Source organism: Pelophylax lessonae, assembly GCF_965119305.1.
Source record: "Pelophylax lessonae genome assembly, chromosome: 10".
Taxonomy (NCBI): Eukaryota; Metazoa; Chordata; class Amphibia; order Anura; family Ranidae; genus Pelophylax; species Pelophylax lessonae.
Window position 1 is genome coordinate 206,743,836 of NC_138777.1, and position 18,647 is coordinate 206,762,482.

General features: G+C 46.1%; 1 protein-coding gene across 1 annotated transcript in view; it reads left to right on the forward strand.

Annotated features, from left to right (window-relative positions):
* The window catches only part of MVD (mevalonate diphosphate decarboxylase), a 28,002-nt gene extending 9,618 nt beyond the window's left edge, over positions 1-18,384 (forward strand). The window contains exons 5-10 of the mRNA XM_082271083.1: positions 4,099-4,298; positions 4,419-4,493; positions 4,644-4,862; positions 7,741-7,856; positions 15,192-15,300; positions 18,060-18,384. Of these exons, the coding sequence (XP_082127209.1) occupies positions 4,099-4,298; positions 4,419-4,493; positions 4,644-4,862; positions 7,741-7,856; positions 15,192-15,300; positions 18,060-18,140 (800 nt within the window). The 3' untranslated portion in view covers positions 18,141-18,384. The remainder of the gene's footprint in view (positions 1-4,098; positions 4,299-4,418; positions 4,494-4,643; positions 4,863-7,740; positions 7,857-15,191; positions 15,301-18,059) is intronic.
* The last annotated feature ends 263 nt before the right edge of the window (positions 18,385-18,647 follow it).

The following is an 18,647-nucleotide window of genomic DNA, read 5'->3' on the forward strand; positions in this document are numbered from 1 at the left end:
CTCGGGTCTTCACAAAAGTGTTATCTCGGTGTTAGCTTTGCTACGCCAACGGGGGGGGATCACGGTACTGGGCTACTTTGACGATCTCCTTCTGCGAGCGGAGTCTTCTTCTGTTCTGGTGGAAAACCTGGAGATCACAATACGAACTCTTGCGAAGTTCAGCTGGATTCTGAATTTTCAGAAGTCTGCCCTGGTACCGTCCAAAAAACTGGACTATCTGGGTCTGACTCTGGACTCGGCCTTAGCCAGAGTGCTCATTCCTCTGGACAAACTCCAGAAATTGCAGGCTGCAATTTGTCTCCTGCTGTCCAGCAGATGGTCATCCCCCTGGACTTGCATGTGGGTGCTGGGCCTGATGGTGTCTACCTTCCAGGCAGTTCTGTTTGCACAGTTCCATACGAGGTCCCTGCAAAGGGAGATTCTGAACAAATGGGACAAGACTCCGCAGTCTCTGGACAATTCGATCCGGCTAATTTGGGGAACGAAGGAGTCTCTGATATGGTGGCTTCGTTCTCTGGCACTTCGGCTGGGCAAATCCTTCCTCCCCTTGTATTGGACAGTGGTCACCACGGATGCCAGCCTTTCTGGCTGGGGAGGCGTCCTCGGCAAGCATTCTGCTCAGGGGCTCTGGACACTGGAAGAGTCCAGACTACCAATCATTGTCTTGGAACTCCAAGCGATCAGACTGTGTCTGGACCTTTGGACGGATCATCTTCAGGGATGTCCAGTGTGCATTCAATCAGACGATGAGCCATGGCCGTGGCTTATGTCAATCACAAAGGGGGCACAAGAAGTGTCCTGGTGGGTCTGGAGGCAGCCGTAATTCTAAGGTGGACAGAAAGATTTCAGCACTCTCCGCCGTACACATTCCCAGGGTGGAAAACTGGCAGGCGGATTACCTCTGTCGGCAGGCGTTGGACCAAGGGGAGTGGTTCCTTCATCCGGAGGTGTTTCATCAGTTGTGTCTCCAGTGGGGCATTCCCAAGGTGGATCTGTTGGCGTCTCCGCTCAACAGAAAGGTGCAGAGGTTTTATTTGGCTCAGTCAAGGGATCCTCTGGCGTATGCCACAGACGTGCTGGTGACCCCGTGGGGTCAGTATCGTCTGATTTAGGCCTTCCCTCCTCTCAAGCTTTTACCAAGACTGGCCTCACCGAGCTTAGTATGCCGATCTGGTGCAGCTGATCACCGACTTTCCTTGAAAGCTTTCTCTCAGGGAGGATCTTCTGTCCCAAGGACAGATCTCTCATCCTGCTTTACAGTTGCTGGCTTTGACAGCTTGGCTGTTGAACGCCAGGTGGTGAAGGATAGAGGTTGATCTGAGTCGGTGATTACTACACCGTTAAAAGATAGGAAATCTACTTCTCAAAGATCTACTATCTTACGTGGAAGACGTACATTGCGTGGTGTGAGTCTCTTGGTTCATCCTCTCTCCTTCTTGGTGTCTCGGATCTTGACCTTTCTTCAATGAGGGATTGAACAGAAATTGGCCTTGAGTACCATCAAGGGCCAGGTGTCGGCATTTGCGGTCTTCTTCCAACTATCTTTGGCCACACACTCCCTGGTGCGTACCTTTCTTCAGGGTGTCCGACATTTGGTTCCTCCAGTGCGGTCACCGTTGCCGCCTTGGGACCTCAATTTGGTGCTTTCGGACATCCGGAAACCTCCCTTTGAGTATCTTCGGGAGATTCCCCTGCTTATGCTGTCCCAGAAGGTGGCCTTTTTGGTGGCTATCACCCTGCGCAGGGTGTCGGCACTAGCAGCGTTATTCTGTCGCTCACCTTACTTGGTGATTCACAGTGATAAGGTGGTTCTTTGCCCCCGTCCATCGTTCCTTCCAAAGGTTGACTCTGATTTTCATTTGAATGAAAACCTTGTGTTCCCTTCCCTGTGTCCCAGGCCTAAACATCCGAAGGAAATTGCCCTGCATGCCTTGGATGTGGTCCGGGCAATTGGGGTGTATTTGGCAGCTACGGAGTCTTTTCGGAAGTCAGACTCACTATTTGTGCTTACGGATGGGCCTCGAGAAAGGGTTGTCCGCTTCCTCTGCGACCATTTCCAGATGGATCAGACAGACGGTGATTCAGGCCTATTCCATCAAGGGTCAGGTTTCTCCTTTCCCTGTCAAGGCGCACTCTACTCGGGCACTTAGTGCCTCCTGGGCTTTCCGTCATCAGACGTCAGTGACGCAGGTTTGCAAGGCGGCCAACTGGTCGTCGATGCACACTTTTACAAAGTTCTACAAAGTGGATGTGTTGGCATCTGCGGGTGCTTTTTTTGGCCGCAAGGTTTTGCAGGCTGCTGTTGAGAGGACCTGGTCCTCTGAGGGTGTATTGTTTTTTTTTTTAGGTGAGCTCCAGTTGTTTTGGTTGAGCTCCTGTTGCCCGATGGTTACTGTTTAGCCTTGGGATTTTTTTTTGCTGTTCCCACCCCTCATGTTTTACACTGCTTTGGGACGTCCCAATTGTTATGAAGATCAGGAGCCGTGTCCGTCAATGAACAAAAGAGAAAATGGGATTTTTGACTTACAGTAAAATCCATTTCTCTGATATTCATTGATGGACACAGCACCCACCCCTATATGGAGTTGTAATTCTTCTGACACTACTTGTAACAAAACCTATAGCAGGGAGAGGGAGTATACCCCCTGGGAATGTCCATAGGCATAGCCAGATTATTTTCCTGCCTAGTGTCCTACTCCTGTAGGTGGCAGTATAACCCAAGGTTATGAAGATCTGAAGCTGTGTCCGTCAATGAACATCAGAGAAATGTATTTTACAGTAAATCAAAAATCCCATTTTCTTCATCAATTTAGGCCAATTTGTATTCTGTTACATATTTTTGGTTAAAGAAAAAATCCCAGTAAGCGTATATTGATTGGTTTGCGCAAAAGTTATCGCGTCTACAAATTATGGAATATTTTTATGGAATTTTTTTTTTTTGTTACTAGTAATGGCGGCGGTCAGTGACTTATAGCGGGATTGTGGTGGACAATCAGACACTAACTGACACTTTTTTTGGGGGGACCAGTGACACTAATACAGTGATAGGTACTAAAAATATGCACTGTCACTGTACTAATGGCACTGGCTGGGAAGGAGTTAAACTTTTGGGGTGATCAAGGGGGTTAACTGTGTGCCTAGGGAGTGGTTACTAACTGTGGGGGAGGTGCTTGTACTATGAGAAGCCCGAGATCTGTGTTCCTGCTTTCCTTTCCTTCTCACAGAATGGTGATCTGTCTTGTTTATATAGGCAGACTGCTATTCTGCTTCTCTCAGGAGCGGGTCACCGGCAGCGCGCGTGTGCCCCGGGCTCGGAAGTGCAGGATTATGTACAGATACGTGATTCTGCACAGAAGAGCCGCCATGTATGTACAGTATACGGTCGGCAAGCGGTTAACAGAATCCTGTATACCAGTAAAAAGCCACCAGAGTTTCTAATTCTTCCCTATTTTCTCCAAAACCTAAGGCGTCTCATTTCTTGGCTGGAGGACATCCAGCATCATCTAGTGCTTTCCTCCCCAGCCTGACTTTCCCCAGCCCACCCCTTTCATTCATTAGATTTCAGTTCTTTCATTCATGGAGGCTCAGCATCACATGTGGGCGGTCTGCATGTAAATGAAGCCTGTCAGATACGTCCACTTTCCCAGACACCCACCCATAAAGGCATTTTTAAATTTGTATAACCCCTCCCAAGAGCCAGCACAATGCTTGTATCAGGGCTGGGGGCACTTGAGAGGAGTACTGAGGCAGTGTGCTGGGATGTTATCAGGGAGCTATGTACAGCACCCTGCTGGCTCCTCCCACCAGCCATGATCTGCCTGCATTGCATAGAGAAGCACAGAGACCCAGTGATTACATCGAGTCTTAAGAAAGGTTTATAAAGAGAGCGTTTTTTTTTTTTTTTTAATGTCATTATTATGTTGATGAGGGGGAGGGGGGACCAGGGAAGGTAAAGTTTTGGCTGGGCGTACACATGAAATAAGGACTGATTGTTCTGCATTTCTTATATGATGATTGGGGAGGTGGTATTGGTTGGATGTGATTGTGTCAGATTGCAGTCCTGATTGTCTCTCTGATACATTGTTTCCTGCCTCTCAGTCTACACCCTGGCCAAGCTGTACGGCGTGGAGGGCGAGCTGTCTGAGATCGCCCGGCAGGGTTCCGGCAGCGCCTGCAGGAGTATGTATGGAGGCTTCGTCCAATGGCTGATGGGGGAGCAGGAGGATGGTAAAGACAGTCTGGCGCAGCAGGTGGAGGCGGAGACTCACTGGCCGGAACTACGCATCCTCATCCTGGTGGTAAGAGCAGAGCATTCCCCCCCCCCCCCAGCCTGCAATGGCGCCCCCTGCAGTATAGAGACAAGACGTCATGGTTTATATATATATATAATGAGCAGTGGATCTGGTTCCATGTTTCAGGCCAGCGCAGAGAAGAAACATGTTGGAAGCACGGCGGGGATGCAGACCAGTGTGGAGACCAGCCCGTTACTCAAGGTAGGGTCTGCGGCCATGTGACAGGACAGCCAAATTTATTCCGTGAGTCCTGATCCGCATTACCACACATGCACTGCTCCATACAATACCTAGACTGGATGTGAAGATTGGGGGGAGTCTAAGGCTGCATAAACACTTTTTCTGTTTCAGTTTCGGGCGGAGTCGGTGGTGTCGGGAAGAATGGCCGAGATGATTGAGTCCATCAGGAAAAAGGACTTTGAAAGCTTCGGGCAGCTAACGATGAAGGACAGCAATCAGTTCCATGCTACGTGCCTGGACACCTTCCCCCCAATCTTCTACCTGAACCAGGTGTCACAGCAAATCATCAGCTTGGTCCACCGTTACAACGCCCACTATGGACAGACCAAGGTACTGCAATCCCTACAGCACCTGCTATAGGTAGACCAAGATACTGCATTCTCTACATTGCCCACTATGGGCAGCTCAAGATACTGCAAACTCTACAATGCCCACTATGAGCATACTAAGGTACTGCAAACTTTATATTGCCCACTGTAGGTAGACCAAGGTACCACAAACTCTACAATGCCCATTATGGGTACCAAGGTACTGCAATCTCTACAATGTCCGCTAAGGGCAGATAAAGTTCCTAAAACTCTACAATGCCCACTATGGGCAGACCAAGGTACTGCAATCTCTAAATTGCCCACTATGAGCAGATAAGCTCCCTAAAACTCTTAAAATGTCCAGTATGGGCAGTCCAAGGTACTGCAATCTCTACATTTCCTACTATCGGCAGACCAAGATACTGTAATCTGTATATTGCCCACTATGAGCAGACAAGGTCCCAAAAACTCTATAATGCCCACTATGGACAGGTACTGCAATCTCTACATTGTCTACTATGAACAGACCAAGATACTGCAATCTCTACATTGCCCACTATGAGCAGATAAGCTCCCAAAAACTCTACAATGCCCACTATAGGCAGACCAAGGTACTGAAATCTCTATAACATCTGCTAAGGGCAGACCAAGCTACTGTCATCTCTACATTGCCTACTATGGGCAGACCAAGATACTGCAATTTCTACAATACCCACTATGAGCATACCTAGGTACTGCAATCTCTACAATGCCCACTTTAAGCAGACCTAGATACTGCAATCTCTAAAATGCCCACTATGAAAAGACCTAGGTACTGCAATCTCTACAATGCCCACTATGAGCATACTAAGGTACTGCAAACTTTACATTGCCCACTGTAGGTAGACCAAGGTACCACAAACTCTACAATACCAACTATGGGTCGACCAAGGTATTGCAATCTCTACAATGCCCACTAAGGGCAGCCCAAGGTACTGTAATCTCTACATTGCCCACTATGAGCAGATAAGGTCCCAAAAACTCTACAACGTCCACTATGAGCATACCTAGGTACTGCAATATCTACAATGCCCACTTTAAGCATACCTAGGTACTGCAATCTCTACAATGCCCACTATGAGCAGACCTAGGTACTGCAATCTCTACAATGCCCACTATGAGCAGACCTAGGTAATGCAATGTCTACAATGCCCACTATGAGCAGACCTAGGTACTGCAATCTCTACAATGTCCACTATGAGCAGACCTAGGTACTGCAATCTCTACAATGCCCACTATGAGCATACCTAGGTACTGCAATCTCTACAATGCCCACTATGAGCAGACCTAGGTACTGCAATCTCTATAATGCCCACTATGAGCATACCTAGGTACTGCAATCTCTACAATGCCCACTATGAGCAGACCTAGGTACTGCAATCTCTACAATGTCCACTATGAGCAGACCTAGGTACTGCAATCTCTACAATGCCCACTATAAGCATACCTAGGTACTGCAATCTCTACAATGCCCACTATGAGCAGACCTAGGTACTGCAATCTCTACAATGCCGTAGACCAAGGTATCACAAACTCTACAATGCCCACTATGGGTAGACCAAGGTACTGCAATCTCTACAATGCCCATTAAGGGCAGACCAAGGTACTGTATTCTCTACATTGCCCACTATGAGCAGATAAGGTCCCAAAAACTACAACGTCCACTATGAGCATACCTAGGTACTGCAATCTCTACAATGCCCACTTTAAGCAGACCTAGATACTGCAGTCTTTACAATGCCCACTGTGAGCAGACCTAGGTACTGCAATCTCTACAATGCCCACTATGAGCATACTAAGGTACTGCAAACTTTACATTGCCCACTGTAGGTAAACCAAGGTACCACAAACTCTACAATACCCACTATGGGTAGACCAAGGTACTGCAATCTCTACAATGCCCACTAAGGGCAGACCAAGGTACTGTAATCTCTACATTGCTCACTATGAGCAGATCTAGGTACTGCAATCTCTACAATGCCCACTATGAGCAGACCTAGGTACTGCAATCTCTACAAGGCCCACTATGAGCAGACCAAGGTACTGCAAACTGTACCTTGCCCACTATAGGAAGATTAAGGTACCACAAACTCTATAATGCCCACTATGGGCAGACCAAAGTAATGCAATCTCCACAAAATCCGCTAAAGGCAGACCATGGTACTGCAATCTCCACATTGCCTACTATGGGAAGACCAAGATACTGCAATCTCTACAGTTACCACTATGGGCAGACCTAGGTACTGCAAATTCTACAATGCTCACTGTGGGTAGACCAAGGTACTGCAAACGGTACATTGCCCACTATAGACAAACCAAGGTACAACAAACTCTACAACATTCACTAAGGGAAAACCAAAGTACTGTAATCTCCACATTGCAGTACCTTAGTCTGCCCATACTGGGCAATCTCTAAGATGCCCACTATGGGCAGATAAGGTACTGCAATCAATGTTTTGCCCACTATGGGCAGACCAAAGGTACTCCCCCAAGTTTCTTCTCTCTCACTCTAATTTGCTCTCACTCGCTCACTCTTTTGCCTTTTCTCACTTGCTCTCTTTCTCTCACTCTTGTTCTTACTTGCTCCTACTCTTTGCTCTTAATCACTCAGTATTTTTTGCTCTCATTCGTGCCCTTTTTCTCTTGCTCACCACTCCATTTTGCTTCATTTTATTATTTTTTTTGCTTGCTGTCACACATTTGCTCTGTACTCCTGTCACTTGCTCTCTTTTGCTCTCGCTTGCTTTCTCTGCTTTCTCTTGCACTTTTTTGCTTCTGCTGTCTTTTTAGCTAGCTTGCTTACTCTCTGCTGCTTTTGATTCAATCTTTTTTTTCTTCTGTCTCTAATCACTCTTCTGCAGGTTGCGTACAGCTTTGATGCAGGTCCTAACGCGGTCATCTTCATGTTGGAGCCGACCATCAACGAGTTTGTGGAAGTTGTGAAGCGTTTCTTCCCTCCGGCTTCTAATGGAGACCAGTAAGTGTCAGGGGAATTGTAAATATTTTATTATTCCTTTACATTGTAATGGCCCTCCTTCCCACCATGTGAGCTTCAGTGTGCGTGATCTGTTTTGGATTGACTTGTTCTTTATATAAAATGCTTAGAGTCTTCCTTTACTAATGTACAGTGGGTATGAAAAGTATTCAGACCCCCTTAAATTTTTCACTCTTTGTTATATTGCAGCCATTTGCTAAAATCATTCTTCTTCCTCATGAATGTACACATGGCACCCCATACTGACAGAAAAACACAGAATTGTTGACATTGTTGCAGATTTATTAAAAAAGAAAAACTGAAATATCACATGGTCCTAAGTATTCAGACCCTTTGCTGTGACACTCATATATTTAACTCAGGTGCTTTCCATTTCTTCTGATCATCCTTGAGATGGTTCTACACCTTCATTTGAGTCCTGCTGTGTTTGATTATACTGATTGGACTTGATTAGGAAAGCCACACACCTGTCTATATAAGACCTTCCAGATCACAATGCATGTCAGAGCAAATGAGAATCATGAGGTCAAAGGAACTGCCTGAAGAGCTCAGAGACAGAATTGTGGCAAGGCACAGATCTGGCCAAGGTTACAAAAAGATTTCTGCTGCACTTAAGGTTCCTAAGAGCACAGTGGCCTCCATAATCCTCAAATGGAAGACGTTTGGGATGACCAGAACCCTTCCTAGAGCTGGCCGTCCGGCCAAACTGAGCTATCGGGGGAGAAGAGCCTTGGGGAGAGAGGTAAAGAAGAACCCAAAGATCACTGTGGCTGAGCTCCAGAGATGCAGTCAGGAGATGGGAGAAAGTTGTAGAAAGTCAACCATCACTGCAGCCCTCCACCAGTCGGGGCTTTATGGCAGAGTGGCCCGACGGAAGCCTCTCCTCAGTGTAAGACACATGAAAGCCCGCATGGAGTTTGCTAAAAAACACCTGAAGGATTCCAAGATGGTGAGAAATAAGATTCTCTGGTCTGATGAGACCAAAATAGAACTTTTTGGCCTTAATTCTAAGCGGTATGTGTGGAGAAAACCAGGCACTGCTCATCACCTGTCCAATACAGTCCCAACAGTGAAGCATGGTGGTGGCAGCATCATGCTGTGGGGGTGTTTTTCAGCTGCAGGGACAGGACGACTGGTTGCAATCGAGGGAAAGATGACTGCGGCCAAGTACAGGGATATCCTGGACCAAAACCTTCTCCAGAGTGCTCTGGACCTCAGACTGGGCCGAAGGTTTACCTTCCAACAATGACCCTAAGCACACAGCTAAAATAACGAAGGAGTGGCTTCACAACCACTCCGTGACTGTTCTTGAATGGCCCAGCCAGAGCCCTGACTTAAACCCAATTGAGCATCTCTGGAGAGACCTAAAAATGGCTGTCCACCAACGTTTACCATCCAACCTGACAGAACTGGAGAGGATCTGCAAGGAGGAATGGCAGAGGATCCCCAAATCCAGATGTGAAAGACTTGTTGCATCTTTCCCAAAAAGACTCCTGGCTGTATTAGATCAAAAGGGGGCTTCTACTAAATACCGAGCAAAGGGTCTAAATACTTAGGACCATGTGATATTTCAGTTTTTCTTTTTTAATAAATCTGCAACAATGTCAACAATTCTGTGTTTTTCTGTCAGTATGGGGTGCTATGTGTACATTCATGAGGAAGAAGAATGAACCTAAATGATTTTAGCAAATGGCTGCAATATAACAAAGAGTGAAAAATTTAAGGGGGTGTGAATACTTTTCGTACCCACTGTCATTCTTATGGAGATTTTGTGCACCCAAATTCCTGTTTCAAAGTTCTTCTTGCTGCACTGGTCATCAGTGAGGGAAATGGACAGGTGGTTGAAGGTTTGCCTAGACTGACCAGGTGTCACAGCAAATCATCAGCCTGGTCCACTGCTACAATGTCCACTATGGGCAGACCAAGGTACTGCAATCTTTACATTGCCCACTATGGGCAGACCAAGGTACTGCAATCTTTACATTGCCCACTATGGGCAGACCAAGGTACTGCAATCTTTACATTGCCCACTATGGGCAGACCAAGGTACTGCAATCTTTACATTGCCCACTATAGGCAGACCAAGGCATGCAATCACTACATTGCCCACTATGGGCAGACCAAGGCACTGCAATCTCTACATTGCCCATTATGGGCAGAGCAAGGCAATTCATTCTCTACATTGCCCACTATAGGCAGACCAAGTTATTGAAATCTCCACATTGCCCACTATGAGCAGACCAAGGCACTGCAAACTCTACATTGCCCACTATAGGCAGACCAAGGCACTTTGAACTCTACATTGCCCCCTATGGGCAGAGCAAGGCACTTCAAACTCTACATTGCCCACTATGGGCAGACCAAGGCACTGCAAACTCTACATTGCCCACTATGGGGCAGACCAAGGCACTGCAAACTCTACATTACCCACTATGGGGCAGACCAAGGCACTGCAAACTCTACATTGCCCACTATGGGGCAGACCAAGGCACTTCAAACTCTACATTGCCCACTATGGGCAGACCAAGGCACTGCAAACTCTACATTGCCCACTATGGGAAGACCAAGGCACTGCAAACTCTACATTGCCCACTATGGGCAGACCAAGGCACTGCAAACTCTACATTGCCCACTGTGGGCAGACCAAGGTACTGCAATGTCTACATTGCCCACTATGGGCAGACCAGGGTACTTCAATCTCTATAGGCAGACTACAGTACTGCAGTCTCTACATTGCCTATTATAGACAGACCAAGGAACTGCAGTCTCTTCATTGGCCATTATAGACAGACCAAGGAACTGCAGTCTCTTCATTGGCCATTATGGCCAGACCAAGGTATTGCAATTGTTCTGGGGATTTGCTGCACCTAAATTCCTGTTTCAAAGTTCTTGTTGCTACACTGGAGTAATCAGTGAGGGAAATGGAAATGTGGTTGAAGTGTTGCCTATACTGGTCCGCTCTGTGTGACAATCTGTAAAAAGGATTTCCTCTTCATTTCATCATCAGTATTGCCATTCAGCCTGCAGTAGACCCCTGAGACCCATGGAGGATAATGGGATTTGTAGTTCCCGATTGCAGAACTTGCAGTAGTAGTGGAGGGTTGTATTGTGATAATCATTGATCAGTGCAGGAAGTTTAGGGTTTGTGACACTCAGTATTGCCAAACCTAAGTCATTAAAGAAGAAAGTTTTCGAAACACATTACATTCTTCATCAGGCAAGATAGCTAACATGTTTCGAAAGCTAACATTTTAGCCATCATTGGGCGTCACTTAAAATCCAAACAATCTGCAAAATACAGATCTACAGGGAGTGCAGAATTATTAGGCAAATGAGTATTTTGACCACATCATCCTCTTTATGCATGTTGTCTTACTCCAAGCTGTATAGGCTCGAAAGCCTACTACCAATTAAGCATATTAGGTGATGTGCATCTCTGTAATGAGAAGGGGTGTGGTCTAATGACATCAACACCCTATATCAGGTGTGCATAATTATTAGGCAACTTCCTTTCCTTGGGCAAAATGGGTCAAAAGAAGGACTTGACAGGCTCAGAAAAGTCAAAAATAGTGAGATATCTTGCAGAGGGATGCAGCACTCTTAAAATTGCAAAGCTTCTGAAGCGTGATCATCGAACAATCGAGCATTTCATTCAAAATAGTCAACAGGGTCGCAAGAAGCGTGTGGAAAAACCAAGGCGCAAAATAACAGCCCATGAACTGAGAAAAGTCAAGCGTGCAGCTGCCAAGATGCCACTTGCCACCAGTTTGGCCATATTTCAGAGCTGCAACATCACTGGAGTGCCCAAAAGCACAAGGTGTGCAATACTCAGAGACATGGCCAAGGTAAGAAAGGCTGAAAGACGACCACCACTGAACAAGACACACAAGCTGAAACGTCAAGACTGGGCCAAGAAATATCTCAAGACTGATTTTTCAAAGGTTTTATGGACTTATGAAATGAGAGTGAGTCTTGATGGGCCAGATGGATGGGCCCGTGGCTGAATTGGTAAAGGGCAGAGAGCTCCAGTCCGACTCGGACGCCAGCAAGGTGGAGGTGGAGTACTGGTTTGGGCTGGTATCATCAAAGATGAGCTTGTGGGGCCTTTTCGGGTTGAGGATGGAGTCAAGCTCAACTCCCAGTCCTACTGCCAGTTTCTGGAAGACACCTTCTTCAGGAAGAAGTCTGCATCCTTCAAGAAAAACATGATTTTCATGCAGGACAATGCTCCATCACACGCGTCCAAGTACTCCACAGCGTGGCTGGCAAGAAAGGGTATAAAAGAAGAAAAGCTAATGACATGGAACTCCTTGTTCACCTGATCTGAACCCCATTGAGAACCTGTGGTCCATCATCAAATGTGAGATTTACAAGGAGGGAAAACAGTACACCTCTCTGAACAGTGTCTGGGAGGCTGTGGTTGCTGCTGCACGCAATGTTGATTGTGAACAGATCAAAACACTGACAGAATCCATGGATGGCAGGCTTTTGAGTGTCCTTGCAAAGAAAGGTGGCTATATTGGTCACTGATTTGTTTTTGTTTTGTTTTTGAATGTCAGAAATGTATATTTGTGAATGTTGAGATGTTATATTGGTTTCACTGGTAAAAATAAATAATTGAAATGGGTATACTGTATATTTGATTTTTGTTAAGTTGCCTAATAATTATGTACAGTAATAGTCACCTGCACACACAGATATCCCCCTAAAATAGCTAAAACTAAAAACAAACTAAAAACTACTTCCAAAAATAGTCAGCTTTGATATTAATGAGTTTTTTGGGTTCATTGAGAACATGGTTGTTGTTCAATAATAAAATTAATCCTCAAAAATACTCATTTGCCTAATAATTCTGCACTCCCTGTAATAAGCTAATAGTTACGTCCTCACCTTTTGGCTCTCATTCTGACAAAAATTCAGCAGAGCGTAGGATAATGATGCTTGTATTCTCTCCAGAACAGAAGCAGGTTAGAATCTGCAAATTGCTAAAATACTCTCCGAAGATGTTCTCTGGTACACAAGACACATTCTTAACATGGCTACAGCTTTCTTTATAGCACAAAAGCTCCAATGAAAATGTTCGGCATTTGAAGTTTCAATTGGAATAAGGGAGAGGATTTTTGAAGTGCATATAATATACTTGGGGCAGTGACATTCCAAAAGCAGATAAGGATGTTACGACACTCCCCCATGGTCCCAAAACGACTATAAATTGCTAAAAATTAACAGCATCCAAATCCAATCCATGGACTTTACCATAAAATATCAAGGGCACCAATAAAGCTGGAAAATGGCACCAAGGTGACCATGCTGGTCTATAAAGGGTCCAAGGGCACATCTCTCATTGGGCCACATATAGATCCAGCGATCATACACGTGTTTTTTGTCGTCATGCACAGTTTGCGTAGATTGAATTCACAGAAGTGTGAAATCTTCCCGCCTTTTATGCGCTCTAATTCCTGACATGCATCGGAGAAGCGCTGTAATGGAGGCTGCCAGTCTCACGGCTCTTTATTAACTCTGCTCACTATGTCAGGAATTCACAGTAGGAGAACCAACCGGCCAGATCTATCCAGTTCTTCCAGTGCCGTGTCTCCGATGGTGAGCTGCTAGTTGTAGATCATTGAGTGTATCATAGAGTATGTTTTATCAGGTAGCTTCTGCTATGGGTGCAGAGGCCTGGAACGCTCCCACTTCTCTAGCCTCCAATAGAATATGAAAAGATGATTCTCTATGAATGACATCTATTGGCTGTCTATATGTGCTTTACACTTGGTACAGACCCGGAAGATGTTTCCCACCAGGTAGAGATGTTTCCACATACAGAGTGATATGCTGCCTCCTAGAGACGCCAGCAGTGAGATCCCCCCCACCCCCACCAAGATCCCCATTTCTGCTCAACTATTGCAGCTACACAGTGCAGTGGAATGGGCGGAGACACAAACTATGACCCGAGTGCTGCCGGGCAGAAGTGGTAACCACTTAGCCACTGTGCTGCCCAATCTCCCCATTGTGGGAGGGGCAGAGACACAAACTACTGCAGAAAATCTCACCATTGTGGGAGGGGCAGAGACACAAACTACTGCAGAAAATCTCACCATTGTGGGAGGGGCAGAGACACAAACTACTGGAGGGAAACCTCACCATTGTAGGAGGGGCAGAGACACAAACTACTGCAGAAAATCTCACCATTGTGGGAGGGGCAGAGACCCAAAATACTGGAGGAACACCTCACCATTGTAGGAGGGGCAGAGACACAAACTACTGCAGGAAATCTCACTGTTGTGCGAGGGGCAGAGACACAAACTACTACAGGAAATCTCACTGTTGTGCGAGGGGCAGAGACACAAACTACTACAGGAAATCTCACTGTTGTGGGAGGGGCAGAGACACAAACTACTACAGGAAATCTCACTGTTGTGGGAGGGGCAGAGACACAAACTACTGGAGGGAAACCTCACCATTGTGGGAGGGGCAGAGACACAAACTACTGCAGGGAAACCTCACCATTGTGGGAGGGGCAGTGACACAAACTACTGCAGGGATACCTCACCATTGTGGGAGGGGCAGAGACACAAACTACTGCAGGGAAACCTCACCATTGTGGGAGGGGCAGTGACACAAACTACTGCAGGGATACCTCACCATTGTGGGAGGGGCAGAGACCCAAACTACTGCAGGAAATCTCATCATTGTGGGAGGGGCAGAGACACAAACTATTGCAGGAAATCTCATCATTGTGGGAGGGGCAGAGACACAAACTATTGCAGGGAAATCTCACAGTTGTGGGAGGAGCAAAGGCACAAGTTACTAGGCGGCGGTGGAGTCTCACTATAGTCGGGGGGCAAAGACACAATCTACTGGGGAAAATCTCACCATTGTGGGAGGGGCAGAGGCACAAATTGCTAGGGAAAATCTCACCATTGCGGGAGGGACAGAGACACAAATTACTTGGGGGGGGGGGGGGAGCCTCACTATGGTGGGAGGGGCAGAGATGCAAACTACTACAGGGAAATTTCACCATTGTGGGAAATAAAGAAACACTGAAGTTTTATCTACCTTGGCTGGTCATTACCATTAAATAATGACACAATGGGCTTAAAATAGGATAAAACACAGAATAAAGATACTTTGTTAAAAAAAACAAAAGTGACAGTCCTTTTCAGTCCAATGACATTTAGAAAATGTCAATAAAATTCCTAAAAATAACAATACATATTCTTGCATAAGGTATTGTGACGTGAGCCTTGTGGTGGAAAAAAATGGTCCATTGCGTTTCTGTCATTAAATCTTTCATCTTTGATGTCATGTATTTAGGTTCATTAAAGGGTTACCAGTGAGCCCCGCCCCCTTGTCTCAGGAGCTGACATCTGCCATTGGAGGTGACGCTTGCCCAGGAGGAGTGCGTTACGTCATTGTTACACGGGTAAGAATGGAGCATGATTGTTTGTGAACTTATAGAAAATCACAAAATGATTCTCTTTATAAAGAAATTTGATTTTCTTTTGATTTCCTGTGACGTCTTTCCATGTGTGATTGAAGGGTCACTGATACAGTTTATAAATTAGAGGCATTGAGGGAGATTTTTTAAAATGTAATCTGGTGCAGCTGTGCATAGTAACCAATCAGCTTCCAGGTTTTATTGTTAACCGGTTCCGGACCGCCCACCGCATATATACTGCGGCAGTGCAGCCCTCCTGCACAAACCGACGTAGGGCTATGTCGGTCAGCGCCTGCAGCTAGGGGGCAAGCGCGCGCCGCCGGGGGCGTGCTACCGCCCCCACTCGGCAGCGGGGACCCTGATGCACGGGGCAAGCGGCTCTGATTGCTTCCTGACACCCGCGATCGCTCCCCGCTGAGAGAGAAGGACGGTCAGCTGTTTTAAACACAGCTGACCGTTCTTCTCCCTGGAATGATCACAGAGCTCCTGTGATCCTTCTATATAGGATCACAAGTCTCTATAGTCATTTCACAAGCCACGCCTCCATTCAGTTAGAATCACTCCCCTAGGCTCACATTTAACCCCTTGATCACCCACAGTGTTAACTTCCCTGCCAGTATCATTATTACAGTAACAGTGCATATTTTTAGCACTGATTACTGTAGTAATGTCACTGGTCCCCCCAAAAGTGTCAAAAATGAGTCGAATGTCAAAAGTCAAATGTCACTTAGGGGTCCGATCTGTCCACCACAATGTCGCAGTCCTGCTAAACATCGCAGATCACCGCCATTCAGGGGCGTAACTACAGGGGTTGCAGGGGTTGCGGTCGCAACCGGGCCCCATGCTCCAGGGGGCCCTGTGCGGCTCCCCTGTACACCTGGATAGGAGGGGCAGCAGGGGCCGCATGTAGAGAAATCACTGCCCTCCTTTTTCCTCCTGTAGCTGCAGGGGGAAAATGGAGGAGATTGGTTCCTCTGTATGCTGCCCCCGCCACTCCTCCTATCCATCCAGTTAACTTGTGTTCTGCTGTCTCTGGGCCCCTGTGTGCTCCCCTGGTCCCCCCCCCCCTACTGTGCTTCCCCCCCCCCTACTGAGCTCCCCCCCCCCCACTGTGCTGCCTCCCCCTACTGTGCTCCCTACCCTCTCCTGCCGGCTGCTGCAGGGGATGTGTCACAAATGAGAACCAGGAAGGGGTCGGTAAATAGGTAATTTACCAGCTCCTTCCTTTTCTCAATGGACAGAGTCATAGTCAGTGACATTGTAAAAAAATAAAATAAAATGATAAAAAATAATACAATTAAAATACCAAAAAAATAAAAACAACTGACACCAGTGGGTGAACTTCCAGGATCGTAAAGGTCACATTTGCAACCGGGCCCTGGCATTCCGCCACTGTGGGGAGGCCCCAACATCGCAGGAAGGTGGCCCACTGCAGAACTTGTGAAAGGGTCCCGCAACGAGAGTAAAGGGCCCCAAGATCAGTGGGAAGAGTCCCAGGCTTGAAGGGAAGGGCCCCGGCCAGGGGTCCAGGGGGCCCTTCATGGTTTCCTGCACCGGGGCCCTGAAGGTTCTAGTTACGCCTCTGCCGCCATTACTAGTTAAAAAAAAAAAAATGACATAAATATTTCCCATAGTCAGTAGATGCAATAACTTTTGCGCAAACCAATCAAAATACGCCTATTGCAATTTTTTTTTCTTATTTTTTTTACCAAAAATATGTAGCAGGAAACAAATTGGCCTAAAATGTTAAAAAAAAATTCGATTTTTACATTTTTTTTTTTCTTAATGTTATATAGCAGAAAGTGATTTATTTATTTTTTTCCCAGAATTGTCGCTCCTTTTTTTTTTTTTTTTTTTTTTTTGTTTATAGCACATAAAAAAAAAATCGCAGAGGTGATCAAATACCACCGAAAGAAAGCTCTATTTGTGGGGAAAAAAGGACATCAATTTTATTTGGGTACAGCATCGCACAACCGCGCAATTATCCGTTAAAGTAACGCAGTGCCGAATCGCAAAATATGACCTGGTCATTAAGGTGGAAAATCTTCCTGTCCAGAAGTGGTTAAAGTGATTTGTAAAGTCTCATATTTTTTTTTTCCTATTAAAATAACACACATGTTATACTTACTTCCTCTGTGCTGTTGGTTGTCCACAGAGAAGCCCATGTCCTCCTCCTTCTCGGGTCCCTGGCTGAAGCTCCTGGCCCCTCCTTCCCATCAATGCCCCCACAGCAAGCAGCTTGCTATGGGGGCACCGGAGCCAAGCTGCAGGTCAGAGTGTATTCATTCAGATGCGGAGCTGCTGTTCGCCCTGCCCTTCTCTCTCCTGATTGGCTAACTGAGATTGATTGACAGCAGCAAGAGTCCAGATGGCCAAGGCACTAGTGAACATCACTGGATAGAGGGGGGCTCAGGTAAGTATTGGGGGGGCTGCTACACACAGAAGGCTTTTTGTGACATTTTTGTAAAAAAAAAAAAAAAAACCCTCTGGCTTTACTACCCCCTTTAACTTGCTGAAGTTAGAAGCTGATTGGTTACTATACACAGCTGCACCAGATTCTAAGTGCTCCAGTTTTAGTAACCCCCCCCCCCCCCCCAAATGTCTGTAGTATGTCTGTTCATTGGGGAAAGGATACATAGGTACTACTTTTCATTCCATTTAAAATGAATTTGTTCTGAATATATTTCCTGATTTATTTTATTTTTTTCTTGTTTTTTCTCTTTTTGGATTATGTGACATTGCAGCCAGGACCAGGCCCAGTACAGTCCCTGGACCCCTCACTGGATCTGTTAGGAGCAGACGGGCTGCCCAAGCCCTCCACCTAGGAGGAAACAATGAAACTTTCTAAAAGACATTTTTAATACACAAGAAGTTCCGCCTTTGTTACTGGTTACCCAGCTATGTCAACACTGAGCTACAGCCGGGAAATTTCTATCGTCTTCATATAAAGAAGGAACTTTAATTACGGGTGTGACCAGCACTAAATATTTATTTTCTCAATCGTAATTGATAATTGGCCAATTTTCATACAAGTCCCAATTTAATATGCAAATAAAAAAACAATTCCTTCCATTTTGTTTGGGATTTTTGCCTTATTGTTTTAAATACAAAAGTCAGAAACTATGCACTAACCCGCATATACAGTATGTCAGACATTTTCATGTATTTACAGATCTCTATTAATCATATTATCAGCTGTGGAGGGTCGGGGTACAGTAGATGAACAGCTGTTGGGGGGGGGGGGGGGATAGAGGGTCGGGGTACAGTAGATGAACCGCTGTAGGGGAAAGGGATGGAGGGTCGGGGTACAGTAGATGAACAGCTGTGGGGGA